Here is a 24,133-nt window from a genome sequence, read left to right on the forward strand (position 1 = left end):
TGAATGACTAGGTCAGTGTCTGATAACTCATATTGTGGCCACATGTGATGGAGGTGTGTGTGTGTGTGTGTGTGTGTGTGTGTGTGTGTGAGAGAGAGAGAGAAAGAGGGGGGGGGGGAGACGTGTTTTCAGGACAGCTAATTCGTCCCAACATTTGCAAGGCTAATGTAAGTGCATCCAGAGGGGATGAGAAGTCCATTATTCATTTGCATGTAACTCCACAAATATGCTGAAATGGTTTGGTACGTTTCCCTGTGTGAGTGTGCAAGTATATGTCATTATTTTGTCATCACATAACCCCCCTGGACTGCAGCGTCAGCAGGGGATTCGTACAGCGCACAGAACCACAGTGTGAAATCAGACGCTATTCAGGGAAATGTTGACTGACCCCTGCAGGTAAGGGTCAATGGTAGGATCCTGCCAAAAGCTGTACAGGAAAAGGAAGTCTATTCATGTCCTATTGCTCCATAACTCTTGGACTCTGACATACAAAACAAGACCATACAGCAGGAGCACCAACACACACTTAATGGACACTTAAAATTAAGTTTTAAAGTTATATGTGAAGGCCATGTATGGTAACCCATACTCAGAATTTGTCCTCAGCATTTAACCCATCCAAGGTAGTGCGCACACATTAGAAGTAATGAGTAGTGAATACATACATACCTGGAGGAGCTGTGATCAGTGATTTCATGCCGGTATTGGGAATCGAACCCACAACCTTCAGGTTACCAGTCTGACACTCTAACCATCATGTCAAATAGCCCCAGCCCCTTAGGGAATGAAGCAAGTCTACGTCAATGTCCCGTCGTCAGATACAGCATTCAAAATGTTTTTCTTTTAAATTTGACAAAATGCACTTCTGTGAATGCTGAATCCAAATGGTTGACCTCTGAATAGGGGCGAACACAGTAAGTTTCATCAGTGTTGTCAAAGGTTTTACTATCATAATTTATCATACATAATTTGTTTGTAAATTATTCCTGCAGAAATTGTTGAATTCAATTCAACAAGAAATGTACATAAGAAGACGTTTATGAAGAAATCAAACTGCATGTTTTTTATGAATAAAATCCTTGGTGTGAAAAATTTTGATGTAATAAATTAATCTTTCACACCTAGCTTGTCATTTCAATGTTAAACTAAAGAGTTAACAATGATTAATTACAAGTTCGTTTTAAATTGGTGTGAAATGCAAATCTATTTTCTAAATGCATGTTATTGATCTTACTGTGGACGATTCAACCATGCATGTGTTTAAATTAAAAAAAATGTTTTTATCAAAATGTCCATTTTTAATCAAAACTCAATCTTCCAGAGAAATAACACTTCCCTACAATCAACTGCAAGTTTTCATTCACATCTGCCTCCATCCAATCAACACCCGTTGGATTGAACCAGTTCCCGCCCTGCATTGTTTTATTTTTAACAATCTGTTTCACTCGAATGTACATCACAATAATCAAAAAATAATAAACAAAAATAAAATAAAAACTGTTGCTACTTCATACCACAAAAAATTAGCAAATTATTAGATTAATATGGAAGTAAAATTATGAAAACGTACAGCACAACGGGGTCTGAAGTACGGAGGATTACATTATCAGCAAAAGATCGTCATTTGTGCATAAATATAACAAGTTCTACAAAAAATAATTCAGAATCTCACACTCATAATCTTACGGGCAATAACAAGAGGAATGAAGATCGACTTCCAGGTCAAAGCCTGTGTCTTGCGCCCTTCTGATCCTCAGAAAGGATTTGTCTGAGAGAGATGATTTCTCACGCCTGTCAAAAGCAGAGCAGTAGAATTACATCAGTACAATGACAGGTGTCTGTGAGGTTGAAGTACTCATGAGACTTTGAAAAAACATAAGTATACTCACATTGATGTTACAAATGATGTAAGTGAAACCTTACCTTAAGTACCTGGAACCATTTCTTCTCCCTCCATCTGTCATTCTTTGTCTTTCTCCCCCTAGTTAGGATGAAAAATCTCTGGGAAGTAGGAGACAATCTTACAGCTTCCTTTATTTCCCCAAAAAGCAGCAGGTGCAGCCCACACTTCCCAAATTGGGTGTGTGTCGTCTCTTTTTCTTTGTGTCTCCTCAATCAGGGGTTGTGCGTGTCAGAAGACTTCTAAGGATACATTTTTTTCCAGGCCGTGAGGAAGCCACAGGAAGTCTTCTCACACGCGACCATTCTTTTGCCAGAAATTTACAGTCGGGCAGGTTTGTTCCGCCGAGGCCCGGGGCCCCCTCTTCACTTCCTGAGGGGCCCCAAAGGGAGGCCAAGATCAGGGTCGGCACCCCAGGGACTCGTATATCGCCAATGGAGAAACTCTGTTATCTACCAGCAGAGATCTACAAGGTAGTAATCGCCAATCACAGGCCTGCACCTTCCTCCACGATCAAAGGATGCGACCGTAAAGACATGATTCTTGCAATCAGCAGATGTTGGTGTTCAGCTAAACACTGTTGCTATAAAGATCCTAAGGTAAGACAATATCTCTTAAAGGGATAGTTCACCCAAAAATGAAATGTTATCATGTACTAACCCTCATGTCATTCTGAACCTCAATGACCTTTTTTTTTATACATCAGAATACAAAATATAAACAATATATTTTGAAGATATTTTGTCTGTTCTTCAGGGATGATGTATTTATGTAGGCCAAACCCCGGAAACGAGTTAGCATTTTTGCATAACTTCATCCTGCCAGAAATAAGGTCTGTGGTTAACACAAGGTCATGATATTTTCATGTTTTAGTCTATGACATAAAATATATAAGAAAAACCCTCTTTTGCTTTTTAAAGCTTTTACTTGTCTTGAAAAAGGTGGTTGCTAACTAGTGGCTAAATGGGGCTATGAAGGCTGTCGGTGACATTAAACATCATCAGCCAAACAGGAAAACTCATACTTGCTAGTCCATTTTTACAGCCTTGTTGTGTTTGTAATCGCACTCTTGCAAGCTATTATAACTCAAATTTACAGGGAAAGTGTTTTTAAATGAAGACTGAAAGAGTTGTTTCAAAATTCATAAAAGTTGTGTTCATTTGTGGAGGTTATCATGTACAAAATGTGTAAGAATCATAAACTTTTGGGTAACACTTTACAATAAGGTTGTATTAGATAACATTAGTTAAAGAGCACCTATCATGGAATTTTGAAATTTACCTTTCATGTAGTGTGTAACATAGATCTAAGTGAACAAAAACATCCTGTGATAGCTTGAAATATGACAGTGCACCGTATATATTGTTATTTTCTTTCAAAAGTAAGAGTCGACTCGGAGTCATTTTTAAGAATCGTTAGAAGACCGAAGCTTTTTCTCTGACTAGATGACGTCAACTTGTCAAGTTATTTGAATACGATACGCCCACTTATTGCGCTCCAAGACGCCAGTGAAAACTAGAAAACATCATGGCCACGAGACGCTGTGTTCTGAAGTGCGACTCAAAAGCAAACTTTTTTCATCTGCCCAAGGATGAGCATTTGAAGACTAAGTGGCTTGAAGACAAACCATACATCGTCGCGATTGTGTGTTTATTAGTCGTCAAATGTATGTTTCGCGATCTCAGGAAGCTTTTATTATGGACTTTTATTATGGCACATGGTATCTTCTTCGTCTGTCTGTACCATATATGGATTACATGTGCACAGAGCGCCCTCCGGCTGCCAGTATGAATTGAAAACAACATATAAGAGACTCAATCGCTCATGATTAGGCTATTTCTGCCCATTTTGAGGAAGTATTGAATAAAAAATACTCCTCTGTTTAGAAATTTGACAGACATCTGAGAATCTACCAATATTTCTCCTCATCTGCACACTTTTGAACTAAAAGCCCTGAGGGATGTTGATTTGTCACGAGTCTTCGTGAGGAGTTTTTTTATGAATGAGATCAGCTGAGGCTCATATTACAATCAAACAGTACCGACGCGGTTTTCATATTCATAACTCCTGACACATATTAACAATTACTGTCATTATAAGACTTTGATGGGCGTTCCGTTTCCGAGAATATCTGCACAGACTATACCAATCACAACTGACTGGGTCATCGGACCAATCACCGCAGATTAGCGTCACGTAAAGGCGGGGTTTTGAAAAGTGAATCACTAAAGGAATCATTTGAGAATCGCTGTCAAAACAGGTAAAAATAAATGCATATTATAAGAAAACTAAAGTCTTTTTTGTCATTGCATGCATGCAAAACTGTTGTTGGGGACTTCTAAAACAATATTTGGAACATTTTAAATGCCATGATAGGTGCTCTTTAATGCATTAGTTAACATGAGCTAACCATGAACAACACTTCTGTTTAGCATTAGTTAATCTTTGTTAACGTTAATTCATAAAAATACAGCTGTTTATGGTTTGTTCATGTTAGTTCACAGTGCATTAACTAATGTTAACAAGATCAATATTAGTTCATGTTAACTAATGTAGTTTACTAATGTTAACTAATGAACCTTATTGTAAAGTTTAACCAACTTTTGTTTATGAGCTTATATTCTGCATCCAAAAGCCAATGGAAAATTCCTATATTGCTGAGGGAACCAGGGTGATGCTAACTGCCTGGTTGGCCTACAGAAATACGTCATCACTGCAACACTCTATGGCAATGTTGTTTTGGACCCCATTGACTATCATGGTGGACTTTTTTTTTTTTGAAATATAGGTAGGTTAGACAATTTCGGAGTGGCTAGCAATAGCAAGATAGCTTTGAAGCATTAGATCCCACCCTCCCTTTAGAGCGTCTCCAAAGCCACACCTCCTCCAAAACACATGAACGCGCATCCAGAGCAGATGCAGCAAAGCGTCATGGGAGAAGCCATTAAATTACCTCAATGTCTAAAAGCACATGACATTACAACAATAATGAACGTAAACAACATAGCCCTTACTTGTACCACGTGACCTGACTGTTGCAGATTAATTTCGCTGTTGATAGTGTTGAAGCAGAAACACATTAATCCGAGTCTGAGGACGTGAGCAGCTTCGGGTAGAACCAACGTCAAAGGGAAATGGCATGAACGCAGCATAAGCTAGCTGTTTTGGTTCAGGAGGAACTGTAAAAGGCAGCTTCTGGCTTTTTTGGGTGCTCAGTGACTATTTTTACTGTTTTTGCATAGCCTTACGGAACAGACTGATGACGTGATGTCTGCGCGTGCAGGGTGCGTGAAGGTATGGAAATACATATGTTGACAGGCAGGTAGGACACCAAAAAATGTTTGTCCAATCATTGCATTCGGCCTGGACGAACATTTTCCGGTCCTGAGACTTCCACAGACAATATAAATATAGGCTACATTTTTTTAATATTTAGACCACTTCAATCATTGATTGCTATCAGGATGTGAAGAGAGTTTCAACAAAAAGTGTTGATAAAAAAAATAGCCTATACCTTTAGGGAGATTTAAATATGCAAAACTTTGAAGCTGCTGACATTTGTAACGTTTTTTTATTAATGCCATTCCATACAAACTGTTGCAACGTTCAGAAATACATAATCAAATGTGTTGTTGTTTTTATTATATTATTGACTGAGCCACCTGCAATTTTTGCAGTCAGAGATTCTGGGTTTCAAAAGCTTCAGTCATTGTTGTTGTAAAGTCAGAGAGGCCTTTCGCCATGGATATTAGGCCAGGGTCAAGGGTCAAATGGAAATGAAATGCCATTAAAAGGAAAAAATCTTGAGGTGCCTCTGATCTCCCCCAGACAACAGCTGAAAGGAGAAATTACTATAAGAGCAGTTTTCATGTCAGATTAGCGGTTCCAATGTATTTCCTCTACATCAGTCTGACTGAGCTTCAATCCATCTATATATAGCAGTGTAATAAAACAGAGCTGCTGCATTCATTCTTTTCCTTCACTCCAGCCTGCAGAGGAGAAGAATGCTGGCCAGTTCTCATGACACATGACCCCCAACATGTCCTGCCGTTATGGATGAACTTCAGAGAACGTTTTACAATTCTCATGCCCCTCCACTGGCACATAAAAAAAAAAAATTTAATTTTCAAAATGCTGTAAAGAAATGTAGTATATCAAAATACACTAAGTACATAGTTTGCAGTGATTATATTAAAATGTGCTGATTAAGATGTGCAGAAACAGCTAGTACTATCCAAAGTAAAAAGGTAAATAGTAAAATCCTTATGACTCTGACTGTGCCAGACAATCATCTGACATCAGAGATTGAGGTCCAGAGCAAAGAACATAATCAAGTCCAATGGTCACCAGACAGGCACATGCCTGTGGTCATCTTGCGGATGCTCGCATTGTGGTTAGGCATAGGAGTTTAAATGGAACAAAATGAAAAATGGACACTTAACTAAAAAAGTAGAAATATTTTATTTGTTTACCTTCATGTTATATTAATCAATAACAGAGAACCATGAAAATGTCAAATAACTGAGATATTTTAGGTCAAAATAAAGAGTTTCGTCTTTCAAAAAAGTTTGGGAAGCCCTGCTCTAAACAATCAGTGTCATAATGCTGTCATCTGTTGGTCTGGCTAAGAACTGACAGATAAAGTGAGCTCTGTTTAGTCATCGTGACTAGAATCACACAGTGACCAAGCAAAAGGATGTTGGGCAAAAGGAATATAAATATGGCAGGTTAAGTAGATTGATTTTTTTTTTACAGTTTTGCTTAATTCAAAACACATAGCTCAATCATAAGAATTAAACATCTTTAAATATAACTAGAGAACCGGAACTGACACATCAATGTGCAATTTTCATCATAATCCATATTTCAGTGTTATAGAAAACACAATCATACAGGATAAATGTGCCTGATCATCATCCAGATGGCTGTCAGTGCATGTTTGCGTCTCTGTGTGTCGTGTCACAGTAGATTCGGAGTGGATGCTCCCAGGTAGGTGCGCAGGTCTGAGATGTTAGATTTGATAATCTTGGCTGGTATAGATGACATCTTTAACCTCTGATAGGCAGCAAATCGATGACAGCCTCCAAAAGAATAGTAATAATTGCCTCCGTTTTCTCCAGTGATCCAAAGCACGTCTATGGGAGGCACAACGGAGCTATCTGAGCCCCCCTTGATAGAAAATCATACAGTTTAGAAATGTAATTATCTGCGGCGACCTTATAAACACATTATAACACGCTAAATGTAGTCAATACTTATAGTTTTTCTAACCTTTATGCTGGTCATGAGGCTTTGGACCTTCTGCTCGTCTAAAACAGGTGGAATGGGTCGTATTATTACGTCCATTGGGACGTTATGAACGTCCTGGATGTTGTCTGAATGGATAGAGCGGTTTTCGCTGCGTAAACTGCCCATGTTTCGCCTGAAAATCGTAAGTGTATTCACACTTGTGGTGCCGATGTGCTTTCGGAGAACACCGCTCAGCCTCAGAGTTTGAAACATCACCAGGAAAAGTTTGACCAGACAGAAGGGAAGTACTGTGTCTGCGCATGCGCGAGTAAACGTTCCTTCTGAGCTGTGCAGACTCGGAGCCTGCTGCATCTACAGTCCCGCACCCAGAGTCCCGCATTCTCAGGCCCCTCGTTTTTCGAGACAGCGCCTTCTATCAAATTGGACCGTGTAAACAATGCAATTGCAATGTGAAGGATTTAGGCCGAAACGTGAGTATCATTAATTTTATTTAACACATTTCTTTTTTAATCAAACCACTTTATAGCTCATCGACACCAACATGAATAGCTCATTTAATATTTGTAAAGATAGTTTTTTCCCGAAAATACTTTTTATAGCTTAGCAGACTTTTTGTAGACTAGCCATTGTAAAATCCGATTAAAATTAAGGTAGACCAATTAAATACATTGAGTGTGAGTGTATTAATATCAAAGAATGTCATCATTCATTATTTAATCAGATTTACAGTTTGACCTTTTTTATTACCTTTTATCTTAAAACTATAAAATGGATTAATTAATGTCAAATGGAGTAATTTTTTACTTTATATAATTTATGTAGCCTACTTAAATGAGTAGCCTATACTTATAAAACTTACATATTAAAATTAATCCATGTTAATTAAACTGTGATATGAAGTTGTTGATATGAAGGATCCTGCAAATGGTGAAATAACTGTATCTGAATATATAAATATGTGAATATATATATATATATATATATATATATATATATATATATATATATATATATATATATATATATATATATACATACATACATACATACATACATACATACATACATACATACATACATACATACATACATATATATATAATGAATATAAATATAAATGTATATAATATGAATATGAAATAATGTATATAAAATAACACTTTTTGTTTGCCCCACAGGATGTTCTCAATGGGAAACCAAAGTGGTTCCCCCCAAACCCACCTGTGCCAGTCTACAAGGACAATAAGCAACAGCAGACATTCTTTCTGAACCCCTCAAAGCTCTGCTGGATAAGTCTAAAACTCAACTGAACTTCACAGATGAAGTGGAGTTAATTTGTAGTTTTCTTTTCCTGAGGTGGGCCCAAACATGTTTGTCAATTGGATTGTTTCTATTATTGCCATATATGCAATGTTTTATATGTTAATTAATTAATTAATTTATATGGACATTCATGGCCTATGTGAGATGCAGGCATTGTCCTGGCAGGAGCTGAGGAGGTGTTCCTCAGTGGCCTTACTTATAACCCTAGGTATGCTTGTAATTTGCATTTGCAAAAAATATATAATTTATTATTACACAATATTTTTGACAATGGCAATTATTTTAGTGAAGTCGAGGAATTTGACAGAGCGATTGCCAAACGAATGAAAAAACAGTCACCTACCAGAAAGTAAAGTTATTATTTTACCTTATGCAATTGAAGATGAAAAGTAAAGTCACTAACACAATTCTTTCTTACTTTTTTCTTTTCTTTGTCCTTTTTACAGCAACATGATGTTTAGGTGATCATAAAATAAAGTACAGAATTGTTTATCATTGGTGTTTTGTCTATTCGTATTTGAGTTTTGAGCTTTGCATTGCATTCAAAATATCAAAAAAACGTTTGTAATGGCATGGTATGTTAATTAGACCATTAGGTTGAACTGAAAGAAACATTGGAATTTGAAAAACATTGAGGCAATATAATAATCACACAATATTAATATTGATAATAAGATAGTTCAATCTGTAATTGTATCTCTTCCATCAGTAATTTTCTTTCGATTAGGCTAGCCTACCACCCACACTCAAAAAATAACTACTGGGTAATTTGTTAGTCAGAGAACACAGTGTGTTTTTTGGAACATGCACTGAGCAGGGAACGCAAATATGTTATTTTGTTATTATTTTGTGTTAATTTATGTGAAAAACTTTAACCCTTTAAAACCGCACGTATCATATTTGATACACGAGTTTCTAAGACATATATTGAATCAGTGAGAGCAATACTTTCTTTGAAAACCTATTGTATCTATTTTGGTACGTGTATTCTGCCATCTTGTGGAATTTCACTGTACTGCAGGCAGTAGAGGCGGGGTGTTTTTTTAGCTTTTCTAAATGGCGACTGCGATTGGATCAAGACAGACCAAGCCTGTAGTGCTTCAGTCAGAAATTGAAGCTTTCGGGCCTCGATCGCCCCCCGGTGGCCGGTCCCAGTATAGCTCCTAAACCCCGCCTCTCCATGTATTAGAATGGGCGCGAGACACACTAAACAATTTAATTACACTTCAAATAATTGTTTCCTAAAGATGGTTTCTGTCATTTTAGGCAGTTTTTATTACAATAATTTCATTTCAAGTGTTCGTTTTTTAAATAAGTTTAGTTTTAGTGAGTTATTTGATGCTATAAAAACGAGGGGTGTGACGTCATGATTGACAGCTGAGATTGACGGCTTCTCTGAGTGAAGTCGTCACTGAGGCACTAACGGACTTTTTTCTGGATTTTTGGGAGGAGATTGGAGCTTTAGCTTTAATTTATACACTTCCATAACTGTTTATTTCACACCAACATAATGAATTGTTCTGCATCTGCGAGAGTGTGGGCGGCCTTTTGATAATCGCGCCTCTACTTCCTGTTCTCTACTGCGCAACTCCGGTCCCGAGATCGCTACTGCGCAGACTCGGTCCCAAGATGTCAGCGCCGTGAGCGGGCCTATGAAAGCTTCAACTTTGGTCAGCGGAAGTCAATGAAGTCGCGTCGTCCATATTTTTTTACGGTCTACGAGACAGACGCTTTCGGCAGGAAAATAAAGGCTAATTTCAAGTTGTTAAGGTAAAAAATAATATTGGATTGCGCCTGATATAATTAATTTAACACTTTCTGAATTGAAATAATGCATAATTACTTAATAATTGAATCGTTAAATTACAAGTAAATCGTGTTGGAAATTGTGTATCAAATTTGATACTGCAGGTATTAATGGTGCTACCAAAATGCAAACACACACAATATTGGGATGATTCAATTAATGGTAATAATGACTGAAATGCCATATTAAAATATATATTGTGTTAAAAATGCACATATTAAATTTAAAACTGCAGGAATAAGGTTCTTTATCCCTGAATAGTAATAGATTTTTTGTATATAAGGTCTACACTGTTGTAAGCAAAACGTTCCCCAAAAGCCTGATGTATCAAATGTGATACAAAAAAATATATCATAAACAAATTTTTTTTTTTGATTTTGATTCAAGGCTTAATAAACATCTAATTTCCAAAAATGTGTTTTAATGTGTCAGGCTTTAAAGGGTTAAAAGAAGCGAGACCGTTATATTGCATCCGGAGTCTGAGAATGCGGGACTCTGTGTGCAGGTGTTATACGATCTTCCGAACAGCAGGAGGCGCTGTCTCGAAAAACGAGGGGCCTGAGAATGCGGGACTCTGGGTGCGGGACTGTAGATGCAGCAGGCTCCGAGTCTGCAGCTTCATAATGTTGGCTTCCTGGCTGTTTTATCAGCAGACCAAAATAATAGTGTGCATTATAATTAAAATATAATTTATTTAAATCTTGTATCTATCTCTATTAGTCATTAAACATGTATTAAATCATATTAATTATGAATATTGATTAAAAAAGTTTGATTTAAAGTTGTATTTGATTTAATTTTACTTCGGAACAAAAATGAAGATATTTTAGTTGAAATCTGATGGCTCTGAAAGGCCTCCATTGGCACAATGGCATGGTTCACTCTCAAGACCCTTAAAAGGCACTAAAGACGTCATTACAAAGTCCATCTCACTAAAGTGATTCTAAAATAACTTTATGAATGGGCGAGAATAGTTTTTGTGCGGAAAAAACCCTAAATAACGACTTACATAGTGATGACGATTTCAAAACAAGGCATCATGAAGCTTCGAAGGGTTGGAAGCGTTGGAGACGGACTTTGTAACGACGTCTTTAGTGCCTTTTAAGGATCTTGAGAGTGAACCGTGCCATTGTGCCAATGGAGGCCTTTCAGAGCCATCAGATTTCAACTAAATATCTTCATTTCTGTTCCGAAGATGAAAGGAGGTCTTACGGGTGTCGAACGACATGAGGGTAAGTAATTAATGACAGAATTTTTATTTTTGGGGGAACTAACCCTTTAAGGCATATACAGACTATGTCTGCTAGAATACTCATCAAGATGGACATGTTGACATACTTTTTGTGTGAGTTTGTCCATTCAAGAGCAAGACTTGAAAGAGAACTCAATATCTGCGTGCTGTGAGACGTGTGCTCTTTCGGATGAGTGCACAGAGACACATTTTCTCACAGCGCTGCGCGCGACTTCTCATTCGCGTCTTCTGGGAGTTCTGGCACTACACCCTGGTGGTGATGAACTTTTCAGCAGGGGCCTGTTTCAGAAAGCAGGTGAAGATTCTGGGTTTTCTGTTTCAGAATGGGAGGTATGTCAAACCCGAGAAAGCAGGGTAAGTCAACTAAGATTTCACGTTTTAACTTAGATCTGGTTGAACCTCCCGCCCCAGCCCTGAGACCTCCAAATCCTTTTCAGGCTGTCAATCATAATAGACTGTTTCTGCAGGTTACGTTCTTACACCAGTAGGTGGCAACAAGTGACTGTCATTAAATTAATTCAAAACACCGATTTAAACACAGGCTGCGTCTAAAACGGAAAAATACACTGCCCTCGGACTCGGAAAAAACTGCCTTCGGACTCCGAGGACGCATTCCAAGGTAGGAAGGTAGCGTTAACGTTAATCGAGCCACGTTCAAATCCAATGTTAGCTTACCTTCATCTGATCGAGTTTTTTTGAAGGCGTAGCATAGATCTGCCGTTGATATCCCATAATCCTGTGCATTCCATTCCGTGACAGTTGAGCTAAAAAAAATTAAATAAAGATGGCTCTGAATGTTGCGGTTGGTGGTCAGTTTGTGTATAAATGTACGTTTTTGACCAACGTTTTTCACTTCTGTAGTAATTAAATAATAGTGTTATTATCACCAAAGCTCTCTCTATTTTTCTGTAGATCATTAAACCGTTACGCTGCTGTTGGGAATCAGTTTTTTTTGGTGCCTTCGTGCGCAAACGCAGCCTGCAAAGCAACGAGGCAACAAGTCTCGGACGTTTTTGTCACTGATTCATAGTGAGTAGCTGAATCATTCACTCAAACGATTCATTTAGAACTACTAAACTTATGAATCGGTACCGCATTCTACTCTTACTATTTCTGCCGTAGAAAGATAAAAGTAGTAAAGTTACGAGTAGTACGCAAAAATGGGGTTCCGATTTCAGCATTACTGATTCAAAACTAAAACAAACGACTGTGTGATTCAACGGTTTACCAGCTTTGGCCTGGCTTGAACTATTTTCGTTGGCGGAGCAAAAATCGGGGGAAAAGGCAATATTGTGTCTTAAATGTAAGTTTTAATTTCTTGTTTATTGAACTTGTTGTATAAAATCAATTTCAGTCGAATGTCAGCACAGCTGTGATTTGCTCACCTAGTATTGCTTCCGATATACGTTAGATACAGATATAGAAAAATACTCAAATAGCTCTTTTCCTCCTCAGCCAGAGATGGGGAAACTTATGTTTAGTTATAACAAAATGTTAATTGCTGTATATAAACACTAAAAGCACAGTGCCATAGCCATTTGGCAATGCACAGTACATACGTGTTTTATGGACATTTATGAGAACTGATATTGGTTGATTTTTTTTGCAAAATCTCCACATTTCTCCTCACTTTTATAAGATATGAGGTCATTAAAATAAATGACATACTTCTCACTTAGTGTCAGATGTCTGAAGCTGGTTCTGCCATTTCTGATTTTATTTCTAAGCTGGCCAAAAAAGGTCTTCCCAGAAATGATCAATCATTTGTGTAAAAGTTGGCCTGACAACTTTACCGTTGCCACATGCCAAGACAATTTACAGCAAATTTGTCCCTGCAGTACACTGGACATTTGGCATGAGGAGGAATGAGATCTGTCTACAGTACTGTTAGGTTTTTTGGAGCTCGGCTCACTGTCTCTCACTGTGGATCATTAATGGAAAGGAAAATGAACATTTGGATCTCTAAATGCTGTGAACTGATTCTTCTGACAGGAGCAGAAGGGACGTTTGGACCTACTGCCAGGAGGCTGTAACAGACAGATGGGTTTTCACACAAACAACAGAAAACATCAAGAGCAGTCAGGCTGGCACACACAGAAGAATCAGCAAAGGCAAGAAAGTCTGGATAATGAGGCACTGCTAGCAGGAGATGATAATTCACTCTGTTCTGCGAGAAGACAAACTGTCCACTCCATTTAGAGTTCGACTTCATAGTTGCAAAGCCATATGGTGAGTTCACTTATATGATTTAGTGACTTGTCTTATCTTAATATTATTATGTGCACCATCAGGTTTTATAAAGTACTGTGCATTCGGAAAGTATTCACAGCGCTTCACTTTTCCCCCATTTTTTAATGTTACAGCCTCATTCCAAAATTAATTTAATAATTTATTTTCCCTCTCAATTCAACAAACAATACCCCATAATGAAAACGTGAAAGAAGTTTATTTGAAATCTTTGCACATGTATTAAAAATAAAAAACGAACAAATCACGTACATAAGTATTCACAACCTTTGCCATGACACTCAAAATTGAGCTATGGTGCATCCTGTTTCCACTGATCATCCTAGATATTTTTCTACAACTTGACTGAGTCCACCTGTGATAAAAAGGCACACACCTGTCTATATACGGTCCCACAGTTAACAATGCATGTCAGACCACAAATCAAGCCATGAAGTCCAAAGAATTGTCTTTAGACTTCCGAGACATGATTGTATCGAGCCACAGATCTGGAGAAGGGTACAGAAAAAATTCTGCAGCATTGAAGGTCCCAATGAGCACTGTGGCCTCCATCATCCGTAAATGGAAGAAGTTTGGAACCACCAGGACTTTTCCTAGAGCTGGCCGCCCGGCCAAACTGAGCAATCGGAGGATAAGGGCCTTAGTCAGGGAGGTGACCAAGAACACGATGGTCACTCTGACAGAGCCCCAGCGTTTCTCTGTGGAGAGAGGAGAACCTTTCAGATGAACAACCATCTCTGCAGCACTCCACCAATCAGGCCTGTATGGTAGAGTGGCCAGACGGCACATGAGTTTGTCAAAATCTGAAGGACTTTCAGACCATGAGAAACAAAATTCTCTGGTCTGATGAAACAAAGATTGAACACTTTAGCCTGAATGGCAAGCCTCATGTCTGAAGGAGGCACCGCTTATCATCTACAGTGAAGCATGGTGGTGGCAGCATTATGCTGTGGGGATGTTTTTCAACGGCAGGAACTGGGAGACTAGTCAGGATCGAGGGAAAGATGAATGCAGTAATGTACAGAGACATCCTTGATGAAAACCTTCTCCAGAGCGCTCCGGACCTCAGACTGGAGGGAAGGTTCATCTTCCAACAGGACAACGACCCTAAGCACGCAACCAAGATAACAAAGGAGTGACTATGGGACAACTCTGTCAATGTCCTTGAGTGAGTCCTCTGGAGAGATCTGAAAATGGCTGTGCACTGACGCTCCCCATCCAAGCTGATGGAGCTTGAGAGGTCCTGCAAAAGATAATGGAAGAAACTGCCCAAAAATAGGTGTGCCAAGCTTGTGTAGCATCATACTCAAAAAGACTTGGGACTGTAGTTGGTGCCAAAGGTGCTTCAACAAAGGATTGAGCAAATGCTGTGAATACTTATGGACATGTGATTTTTTTTTTTTTCGTTTTATTTTTAATACATTTGCAAAGATTTGAAATAAACTTCTTTCACGTTGTCATTATGGGGTATTGTTTGTCGAATTGAGGAAAAAAAAACATTAATTTAATCAATTTTGGAATAACGCTGTAACATAACAAAATGTGGAAAAAGTGAAGCACTGTGAATACTTTCCGGATGCACTGTATATAGTGTTTTGAAAGAAATAACCGTTTCATATAAAACATTTTAAGTCGCAATTAAATAGTAACTGATCTTTTTTTTTTCGTATTCGTGTACGTCCAAGTACACTGGATTATCAGAAAAGAAAAATATGTAAGGCAAGGACTTGGTTTTATTCATCGGTTTTTGATTGGATGAAGTCGGATCTGAATGAGAACTTGCAGTCAATTGTAAAAAAAGGGCAGAGTTTAGGCAGACTAAATGATTGGAGAAGCCCAGCATATGTCACCAGAGAGAAGTCTGTTGTTTCACTGGAAGAAGTTATAATATTTTGATACAAAATTGTCACAATAAAATCAAAAACAGAGAATATTTAATTAATTTTGTTGATTATATTGTTAAAGCATAATATTATATATATATATATATATATATATATATATATATATATATATATATATATATATATATATATATATATATATATATATATATATATATATATATATATATATATATATATATTAGTATAATTACATAATATTAGCATTGACTAATATTGTTATTCTAAATCTGACTGCAGTTAAATATAATCACCAGCAGATGGCGGGCAAACGTCATGGCGGGCAAATGAGTCCTGTTGATGTCAAGGTATCAAAACCACACACACCATTGAAGTTTTGAATGCAAAGGACAATACTAAGTAAGTACTGACATCCAAATATGCAGCACAATTATCAGTCCCTTAAAAAATGACTATGTGATCCCATTGTATAGTGATAACATCAGATAGTGATGCTGTGTCACATACCATTTTTGTATGCATGTATGCATTTAACAGATGCTTTCACCCAAAGCGGCTTACAAAAGTCATGTATGGCATGTGTCTAGAAAATTGTGGTGTTACCATGACATCATGTCCAAAAACACATGGCAGTATTACAGTAGAAATGTGCTATTTTTTTCTTACGGGCAAAGGGCTGTCAATGAAGAAAGATGCTATTTGGCAACATACTGGCGTGGTTACAATATCTAACCACCAAACTCTAACCCCCTGATGGAGCATTTTTACTAATGAGTTGTTTCAAAAACACTTCTTAAGATGGGAGCAGGATTGAGAAGCACTGAGCATTATCATTGTGTTGGTCAATTTCCCTTTGCCACATCTACAAGTGAGGGAGAGTCAGGGGAGAATTAGGTGCTCTTATCTCTTAAAGTGTAATCAGTAACTACTGTAGCCTACTAAATGCATCCAAGCCCAGAGCACACACACACACACACACACACACACACACTGCCTTTACACTGTACGTGTTGACTCCACATGGCTTTTATCTTATGAATGCGCTGAAACACTGCGATTCTCTTTTGACCTTGTTCTTGTTTCTTGTATTAGGATCAATGATAGCAAGTTAAACCTCAACGTCATGTGCCAGTAAAGGGTAAAGCTCAGTAGGACAGCATGTTATCAGGGCTCTTCACTGAGAGTTGAGTGGTTTAGGGTTGCATGTTCAATATTGCAGACGATGGTGTTTAATAATTGATTCTTATGAAATCTAATGGCAGCATCACCACACTGCGACTTCAGTTACAGTGACCTCTTTATTCCTGGTGATATTCGCTACTAAACCTGGAAAAATATGATATACTTTCAGAAGGAAAATTAAGGTAAATATGTGCGCTAAAATGTACATTTTATATATGAATGTACTGTAACCACTAAGACCTTTTGATTATGTTTACTGAATTAGAATATATAATGTGATGTGAAATAAAATAAAATAATTCTCTTTGACATGTATAACATATTAACCGATCAGGCATAACATTATGACAGGTGAAGTGAGTAACACTGATTATCTCTTCATCACGACACCTGTTAGTTGGTGGGAAATATTAGGCACTAGGCAGCAAGTGAACATTTTGTCCTCAAAGTTGATGTGTTAGAAGCAGGAAAAATTGGCAAGCGTAAGGATTTGAGTGAGTTTGACAAGGGCCAAATTGTGATGGCTAGACGACTGGGTCAGAGCATCTCCAAAATTGTAGCTTTTGTGGTGTGTTCCCGGTCTGTAGTGGTCAGTATCAAAAGTGGCCCAAGGAAGGAACAGTGGTGAACCATCGACAGGGTCAAGGGCGGGCAAGGCTCAGCGAAGGCTGGCCTGTGTGGTCCGATCAAATAGACAAGCTACTGTAGCTCAAATTGTTGCAGACCATTGTAGCAGATCATGTACACCTTTTCATGGTATTCCCTGGTGGCTGTGACCTCTTTCGGCAGGATAATGCGCCCTGCTACAAAGCAAAAATGGTTTGAGTAGCACAACAATGAGTTGAGGTGTTGACTTGGTCTCCAAATTCCCCAGATCTCAATCCAATCGAGCATCTGTGGGATGTGCTGAACAAACATGTCTGATCCATGGAGGCCCCACCTCGCAACTTACAGGACTTAAAGGATCTGCTGCTAACATCTTGGTGCCAGATACCACAGCACACCTTCAGGGGTCTAGTGTAGTCCATGCCTCGAGGGCTATTTTAGCAGCAAAATGGGGACCAACACAATATGCCTGATCGGTGTATTATAATAAATCTAATATAAATATACATATCAACTATACAGATTTACTCACAAAATATAACTATCCCTTAGGGGACTTCTATGGAATACTCTAGACTTTAAGATGAATTCAATTAAATTCAAGATGATTCAATTACATCAGATTGTTTTAAACAAGGCTTTATTAATCCAATAAAATGTCAGCTATACATTAGGAATACAACCGTAACCATAATCAGTCCTGGTCTGGGCAGCGGCTCAACGTTTGAGTTGACAATGACATTAAGCTGTAACAATTTGTAACCAAATACTTGAGATTGTCAAGGACAGGGACCAAACAGGTCATTGAAAAAACAAATTGATCTATGGCTATTCTGATTGAGGTGCTTGTCTCCATCAATGCCTATGGTAGTTTCGGATTAAAATTAGGAATTCAAGAGGCGGATTTATCCTGTAATTACTTTTTTAAATACAGCAGTTAATTAATATTGAGCAGTGTAATCCATTAAATCAGTCAAACAGACAGAAAACGAAGCCGAACGAAAACACTGTAGGACAGTGAAGGACATAATGGTTGAGCCTGACGCGTGTTTCCGGTTTCTTGGACATCAGTCCTCCTCTATCCTGATGACAGTGTCTCTCCCTCAGCATCAGTAATCAGTCTCATTCCGCTCTGAGTGCTGCATCTTGGTAAGGCCAGAGTGTAACATAAAATCAATGTTTCATTAACATTTAATGACTTGGACTGGCTTAACAGCACCAGGACAGATGCTTGTGCGTCAGGTTTCCGAGTGACTTTAGCTGCTGACTTGATTACAGTTTAATGTTTTTCCGGTGGTAGCTATAGCACTGATGCATGCAGGGAAGGCTGATCCCAGTTCAGCAGCGCCATTGCTGAGATAGGTGGGCGTTGTCAGGGAGGAGCACAGGAAGAAGTCGCTCAGTCATTCTGATCTGTGACTCTGTAGGCTTGTGTTGTGATCAGAATTGATGTCTGCCTTATAGTAAGAAGTACAGACTACAAGTCGGAATTTGCAGTTTTGGGGTTGTATACAAGGGCCAGGGGTCTGTCAGGGAGATCTAAAAGCACTTTCGGTGTATATTTTATTTTCTGTGTTTGAGAGAAATGCAAGTAAAACTTTAACCCTCTAGTGCTCTTCAGTCATTTCTGACCAAAAATTTTGAAATTGTAAAAATCACTGCTTCATCGGAATGATATGAAACTTGGTGACTTTTCTAGCATTAGGTATGTAAACACACAAAAAAAAATTGGGGTCATGATTCGAGCATGCTAATTGTTCGTAAAAAAAATACATGACCGACCATAGGAAATGAATGGGAAATCGGCAAAAACACAAAAATTCTCGTAATATTTGTGTGTACAATCTACAAATCGGCCACGATGCTGAAAAAAAGTACCCAGCAGTAAATGGATTACACTCTAAAACATCAAGAGTGTGATATTGACACTCACACACACGCACACCTATGAAAAACTGAACCTATGAACCACATTTTGAATTTTTTAAAATCACAGCTTCATCAGAATGATATGAAACTTGGTGACTTTTCTAGCATTAGGTATGTAAACACAATAGGGCATGATTTGAGCATGCTAAGTGGTCGTAAAAAAAATACTACTACTTGTGCTCTTCGGTCAAAAATGACCACTATAGGAAATGAATGGGAAATCTGCAAAAACACAAATTCACAGAATAAATCTATATTTCTAACCAAAAAAAATATCTAAAACGTTATAATAAATAGTCTTTGAGATTTTTTAAATATATATTCAAATCCAAAAAACAAACAAAAAAAATCATTAAATGTGTTCAAAAGAGAACTAGGGAATTCTCAAGCCTCTCCATAGAGACCTCTAGTGATTACACCCATGGTTGCATGATTTCTTAAATAATTCCAAAAGAGGGCGCTAATCTGCCTTCAAAAAAAATAATTTTGAAGGCCTAGTCTCTATTTTAACCTGAAATACTGCAATAATAAAAAAAAAATAATAATTTTTGTATAATTTTCAATGGCAAAAATAGACCATAATTATTGCATAAATATTAAAAAATACAATCAAATCATCTCAAAATACAAAATTAAAAAGAAAAAATATTATTGAAGAAAAATAAATTCCGTTGGTTTTACTGGGGTGGAGGAAGTTTAATTTTTAGGTGTCCGGTCAGTTTTTGACTGAGAAGACAACCAATGCAACCCCTAAACGAAGAGCACCAGAGGGTTAAAGGGTTAGTTCATCCAAAAATGAAAATTAGCCCATGATTTACTCACCTTCAAGTCATCTTAGGTGTATATGACATTCTTCTTTCAGACAAATAAAATCTGAGTTCTATTACAAAAGTCCTGGCTCTTCCAAGCTTTATAATGGCTGTGAATGAATTCGTTTGTGAAAAGTGCATCTATCCATCATATAACTACTCCACACGTAAGTCGTTTGCCGCAAGTACTTGCGTACGGCTGTCCGCCGGAACTTAGTTATTTTAGTCTATAAAGTTTTAAATATGGATATTTTTCTTACTCAAACCCACCACTTCGCTTCAGAAGGCTTTTATTAACCCCTCGGAGCCGCGTGGAGCAGTGATATGATGGATAGATGCAATTTTATGGACTTCAAAAACAAATCAGCCATTCATTGCCATTATAAAGCTTGGAAGAGCCAGGATTTTTTTTATATATATATATATATATATATATATATATATATATATATATATATATATATATATATATATATATATATATATATATATATATAACTCCGATTTTATTCGTCTGAAAGAAGAATGTCATATACACCTAAGATGACTTGAGGGTGAGTAAACCATGGGCTAATTTTCATTTTTGGGTGAACTATCCCTTTAAGTCAATAAAAAAAGAGGCAACAGACTGCTTGTGCTATTGATTTTATTGTTCATAAACATCACTATTGGCTTTACCCTTCATAACAGGCCAAATGTAATATCAGAAGTGGAAAAATCTTTAAGTTTTTACACAGGGAGGAAGGAAGATAGATAGATAGAGAGAGAAGGCAAGGGGAAAGAAGAGAGACATTCTGAAATCTCTCAAGGACCATATGGAGGGCTGTGAGTTGCCTACCATATGCTGAAGGCTTTTGTCATGGAAATAACTCTTTAATTTTTTGGCACTTCATATTATTGTTCAGCCAGGCTGGGCACTTTCACAAAAGAAAAAAAAACAGGAGAGAGAAAGAGAGAGAGAGAGAGAGAGAGAGAGAGAGAGAGAAATATTGGTAGATCCTGGTGAACAGAGAGAAAATGATTAGCATTGTTAATATTGCTGGTAGTTAGTACAGCAGGTAATGAGCTAATGAAGTCCCTGATCCTGTTCAGCCTGTCCAGGGTTAAACAGTTCAGAAAAGGTAAAAGCAAAAGGGATCGGCTCACATGCGGTGTCTCATTATTGCTGAGAGATCTATATACACACATATTTACAGTTGTTTCAGGAAAAACGCGTTCACTTTCTCAGTCTCTTCAGTTATCTCACATTTCTGAACATTTGTGGAAAATTATTTTTCTCAAAACAAAGAGATGATGGTAGTCCTTTGGAATAGCATTTAAGCTCATCTACATTACATCAAGCTTTGCATAATTAGAACTGACTCTGAATTCAAGCCTTATTATAATGGAAAATATCCAGATGGATATTCATAACAGATTCTACTCAGCTGTGGGTGTGTCAGAAATATGAGGGGGTGATTTAGGAATAAAAGCAGGATGAATGTCCATCAGGGTCAGAAACAAATTAGGACAAAAAGGCCACCAAATGTGCTCCAAATATTTAAAACGATTTCTACATAGTATATCATATTCTATTTCATATACACTACCATTCAAAAGTCCATCCATCCATCATCTTCCGCTTTTCCGGGGCCGGATTGCGTTTTAAAAAATTTTTTTTTAATGTTTTTAATAGAGGTCTTTTATGTGCACCAAGGCTGCATTTATTTGATCAAAACAAAAATATTGTGAAATATTATTACAATTTAACTGTTTTCTATTTTAATATATTTAAAAATGTCATTTATTCCTGTGATTTTCAGCAGCCATTACAGTCTTTGAAATATCGCAAATGTACATATCGCAATATGCATATCGCAAGGGCACGCAATATCTGAATGATTTTAATTGGCTATTTCAACATAGTCAAAAGTGTATGTTTTAGGTTGATGCATATAGCAGAGAATAGACTGAGCACATGACTGTTACTTATGTGACTTGGTTGACGTTAAAAAGAGTTATTAAATGCAATAACTTGCGAAAAACAACTCCTTGCAGTCTCGTGCTGTCTGCTGTCTGACACACACACACCGAAACAAGCCGTTCTTTTTTTCATGTCTTGTTACACACTCAAACTGTTAAATACACATACAGTTATGTCAAAATGGCTGTCTTGACGAGTATTCATGTAAACACAGTCGGTTATGCTTTAAGTGAAAGATATCAGTTGGGGAAAGAAATAGATTTCACACACTTAAAGCAATATCGTATCGCATATCGAATATCGCATTATTTAACAAGGATATCGCATATCGCATTTTTCTTCAATATCGCACAGCCCTAGTCTTCAGTGTCACATGATCCTTCAGAAATCATTCTAATACGCTGACTTGGTGCTCGAGAAACATTTCTTATTATTATGAATGTTGAAAACAGATTGCGCTGCTTAATATTTTTGTGTAACGCATGATTTAGTTGTTCAGTTCTTTAGAGAATATGAAGTTTTAAAGAGCTGCATATATTTGAAATAGAAATATTTAGGAACATTGTACAGAACTCCCAAACTTTTGAATGGTAGTGTGTATATTACATAATATTTTATTATATTGGCCTACCTAATAATGAAATATATCAAGAGTTAACACTTAAAATTTGATATGAACATTTTAAATAGTGGTCATTGTATCAGTGATCAAGTATTCATTTTAAAATTGTATAATAGTTACTATATTTCTGACACTGATGTCCATCAGCAATGAGAGTGAAAATGCCATGCAGAAATCGGCTAGGACACAGCGTGCCAATGTACGAGGTCAGGAATGGGTGGATAAGAGGCGAAGAGCAGAAGAAAAGTGGGAGGAGAAACTCATTATCTATTCCCCGCAGGTTTTGGCCCATTACTGAGATTGTGCCGTCCTTTTTACAATATGCAAAATGCTGACAGAGCCTCTGGCTGCTGCTGCTCGACCTTCCTCACAAGGTCAAACTCAGACTCAATTATGCACTCAGACTACTGTCTGTCCACCAACACCTGTTAACCCTTTAGAGGAATGGACACTGCCTCTATTCCTTTTGACATGAGCTGCATCATATGTGCTGATGCGTATTGTCATATGCAGGGTTTCATTCCTTGTGATAGTGCTAAGTGTATTTTTTATTATGAAACAAGTTTTGTTTCCTCTCTTTCTGCTTCATTGGACAGAGAGCAAAGAAATAGCTGATTTACACCGTTGCATTTTCTGATTGCACTTCTCATCCTTTCATCTCCAAACGTCTTTCAGATCTTTATTATACAGGCAGTGGCACATTGGCGCCATATGCTCAGCTATTTCCATCAATGCTTCCATTAAGCCTCTATTTTGTTTCATCTCTGTCCTGAACCCAGCACTCCTTTCACTCCAACACTGAATAATCCATCCTGATTGGCCATTCAGGGGGATGGGAGGGGGGGTCATTATTTCTGGGTCTAGGATTTGGGACTTCTATTTCACATGTCACTGAAACTCTGTCATATTCATGTCATCGTCTGGCGGCCACGGCTTATGATGGGATTTATTTGGACAGCTAAAGCCAAATGCTTGAAATATGTCATGCTGTGGGTTAGTCTTTTTATAATTACATTCAAAACTGCTGAGATGCAAGGCGGCTATATTAAATTTGCGATAATAGCAATAGTAAAAAATATTGTTAGAAAAAGGCTTATTGCTGCTGATTTGCTTATTAAAATTTCATTTAAATTTGTGAGAGAAAAATTTGATTTGCACCTTCCGGGATTAATATAATTTGAATTTGCTTTGTTTTTATTGGTGTTTAGATGTAAAAGACGTTTCTGGAATACTAAATTGTTTGGCATTTGAGCAATGAGATGAATTGTGATGTCACAAATGTGGGTGGAGTCACACAAACACACCATAGACATAGACACTCTGAATGGTCTCAGCAGGAAATGGTGTTCTAGAAACGACGAAATGAGATATGACCTTT

At 37.5% G+C, this 24,133-nt stretch overlaps 1 protein-coding gene across 1 annotated transcript; it reads right to left on the bottom strand.

Annotated features, from left to right (window-relative positions):
• Window positions 1-5,459: 5,459 nt before the first annotated feature.
• Window positions 5,460-7,433, bottom strand: srxn1 (sulfiredoxin 1 homolog). The gene is made up of 2 exons (XM_079826575.1): window positions 7,172-7,433; window positions 5,460-7,069 (listed from the first exon to the last, which is right to left on the bottom strand). The coding sequence occupies exons 1-2, from the start codon at window positions 7,400-7,402 to the stop codon at window positions 6,860-6,862; spliced, it is 441 nt and encodes a 146-aa protein (XP_079682701.1). The 5' UTR covers window positions 7,403-7,433; the 3' UTR covers window positions 5,460-6,859.
• Window positions 7,434-24,133: the final 16,700 nt, after the last annotated feature.

This window comes from Gobio gobio (genome assembly GCF_949357685.1).
Source record: "Gobio gobio genome assembly, chromosome: 10".
Taxonomy (NCBI): domain Eukaryota; kingdom Metazoa; phylum Chordata; class Actinopteri; order Cypriniformes; family Gobionidae; genus Gobio; species Gobio gobio.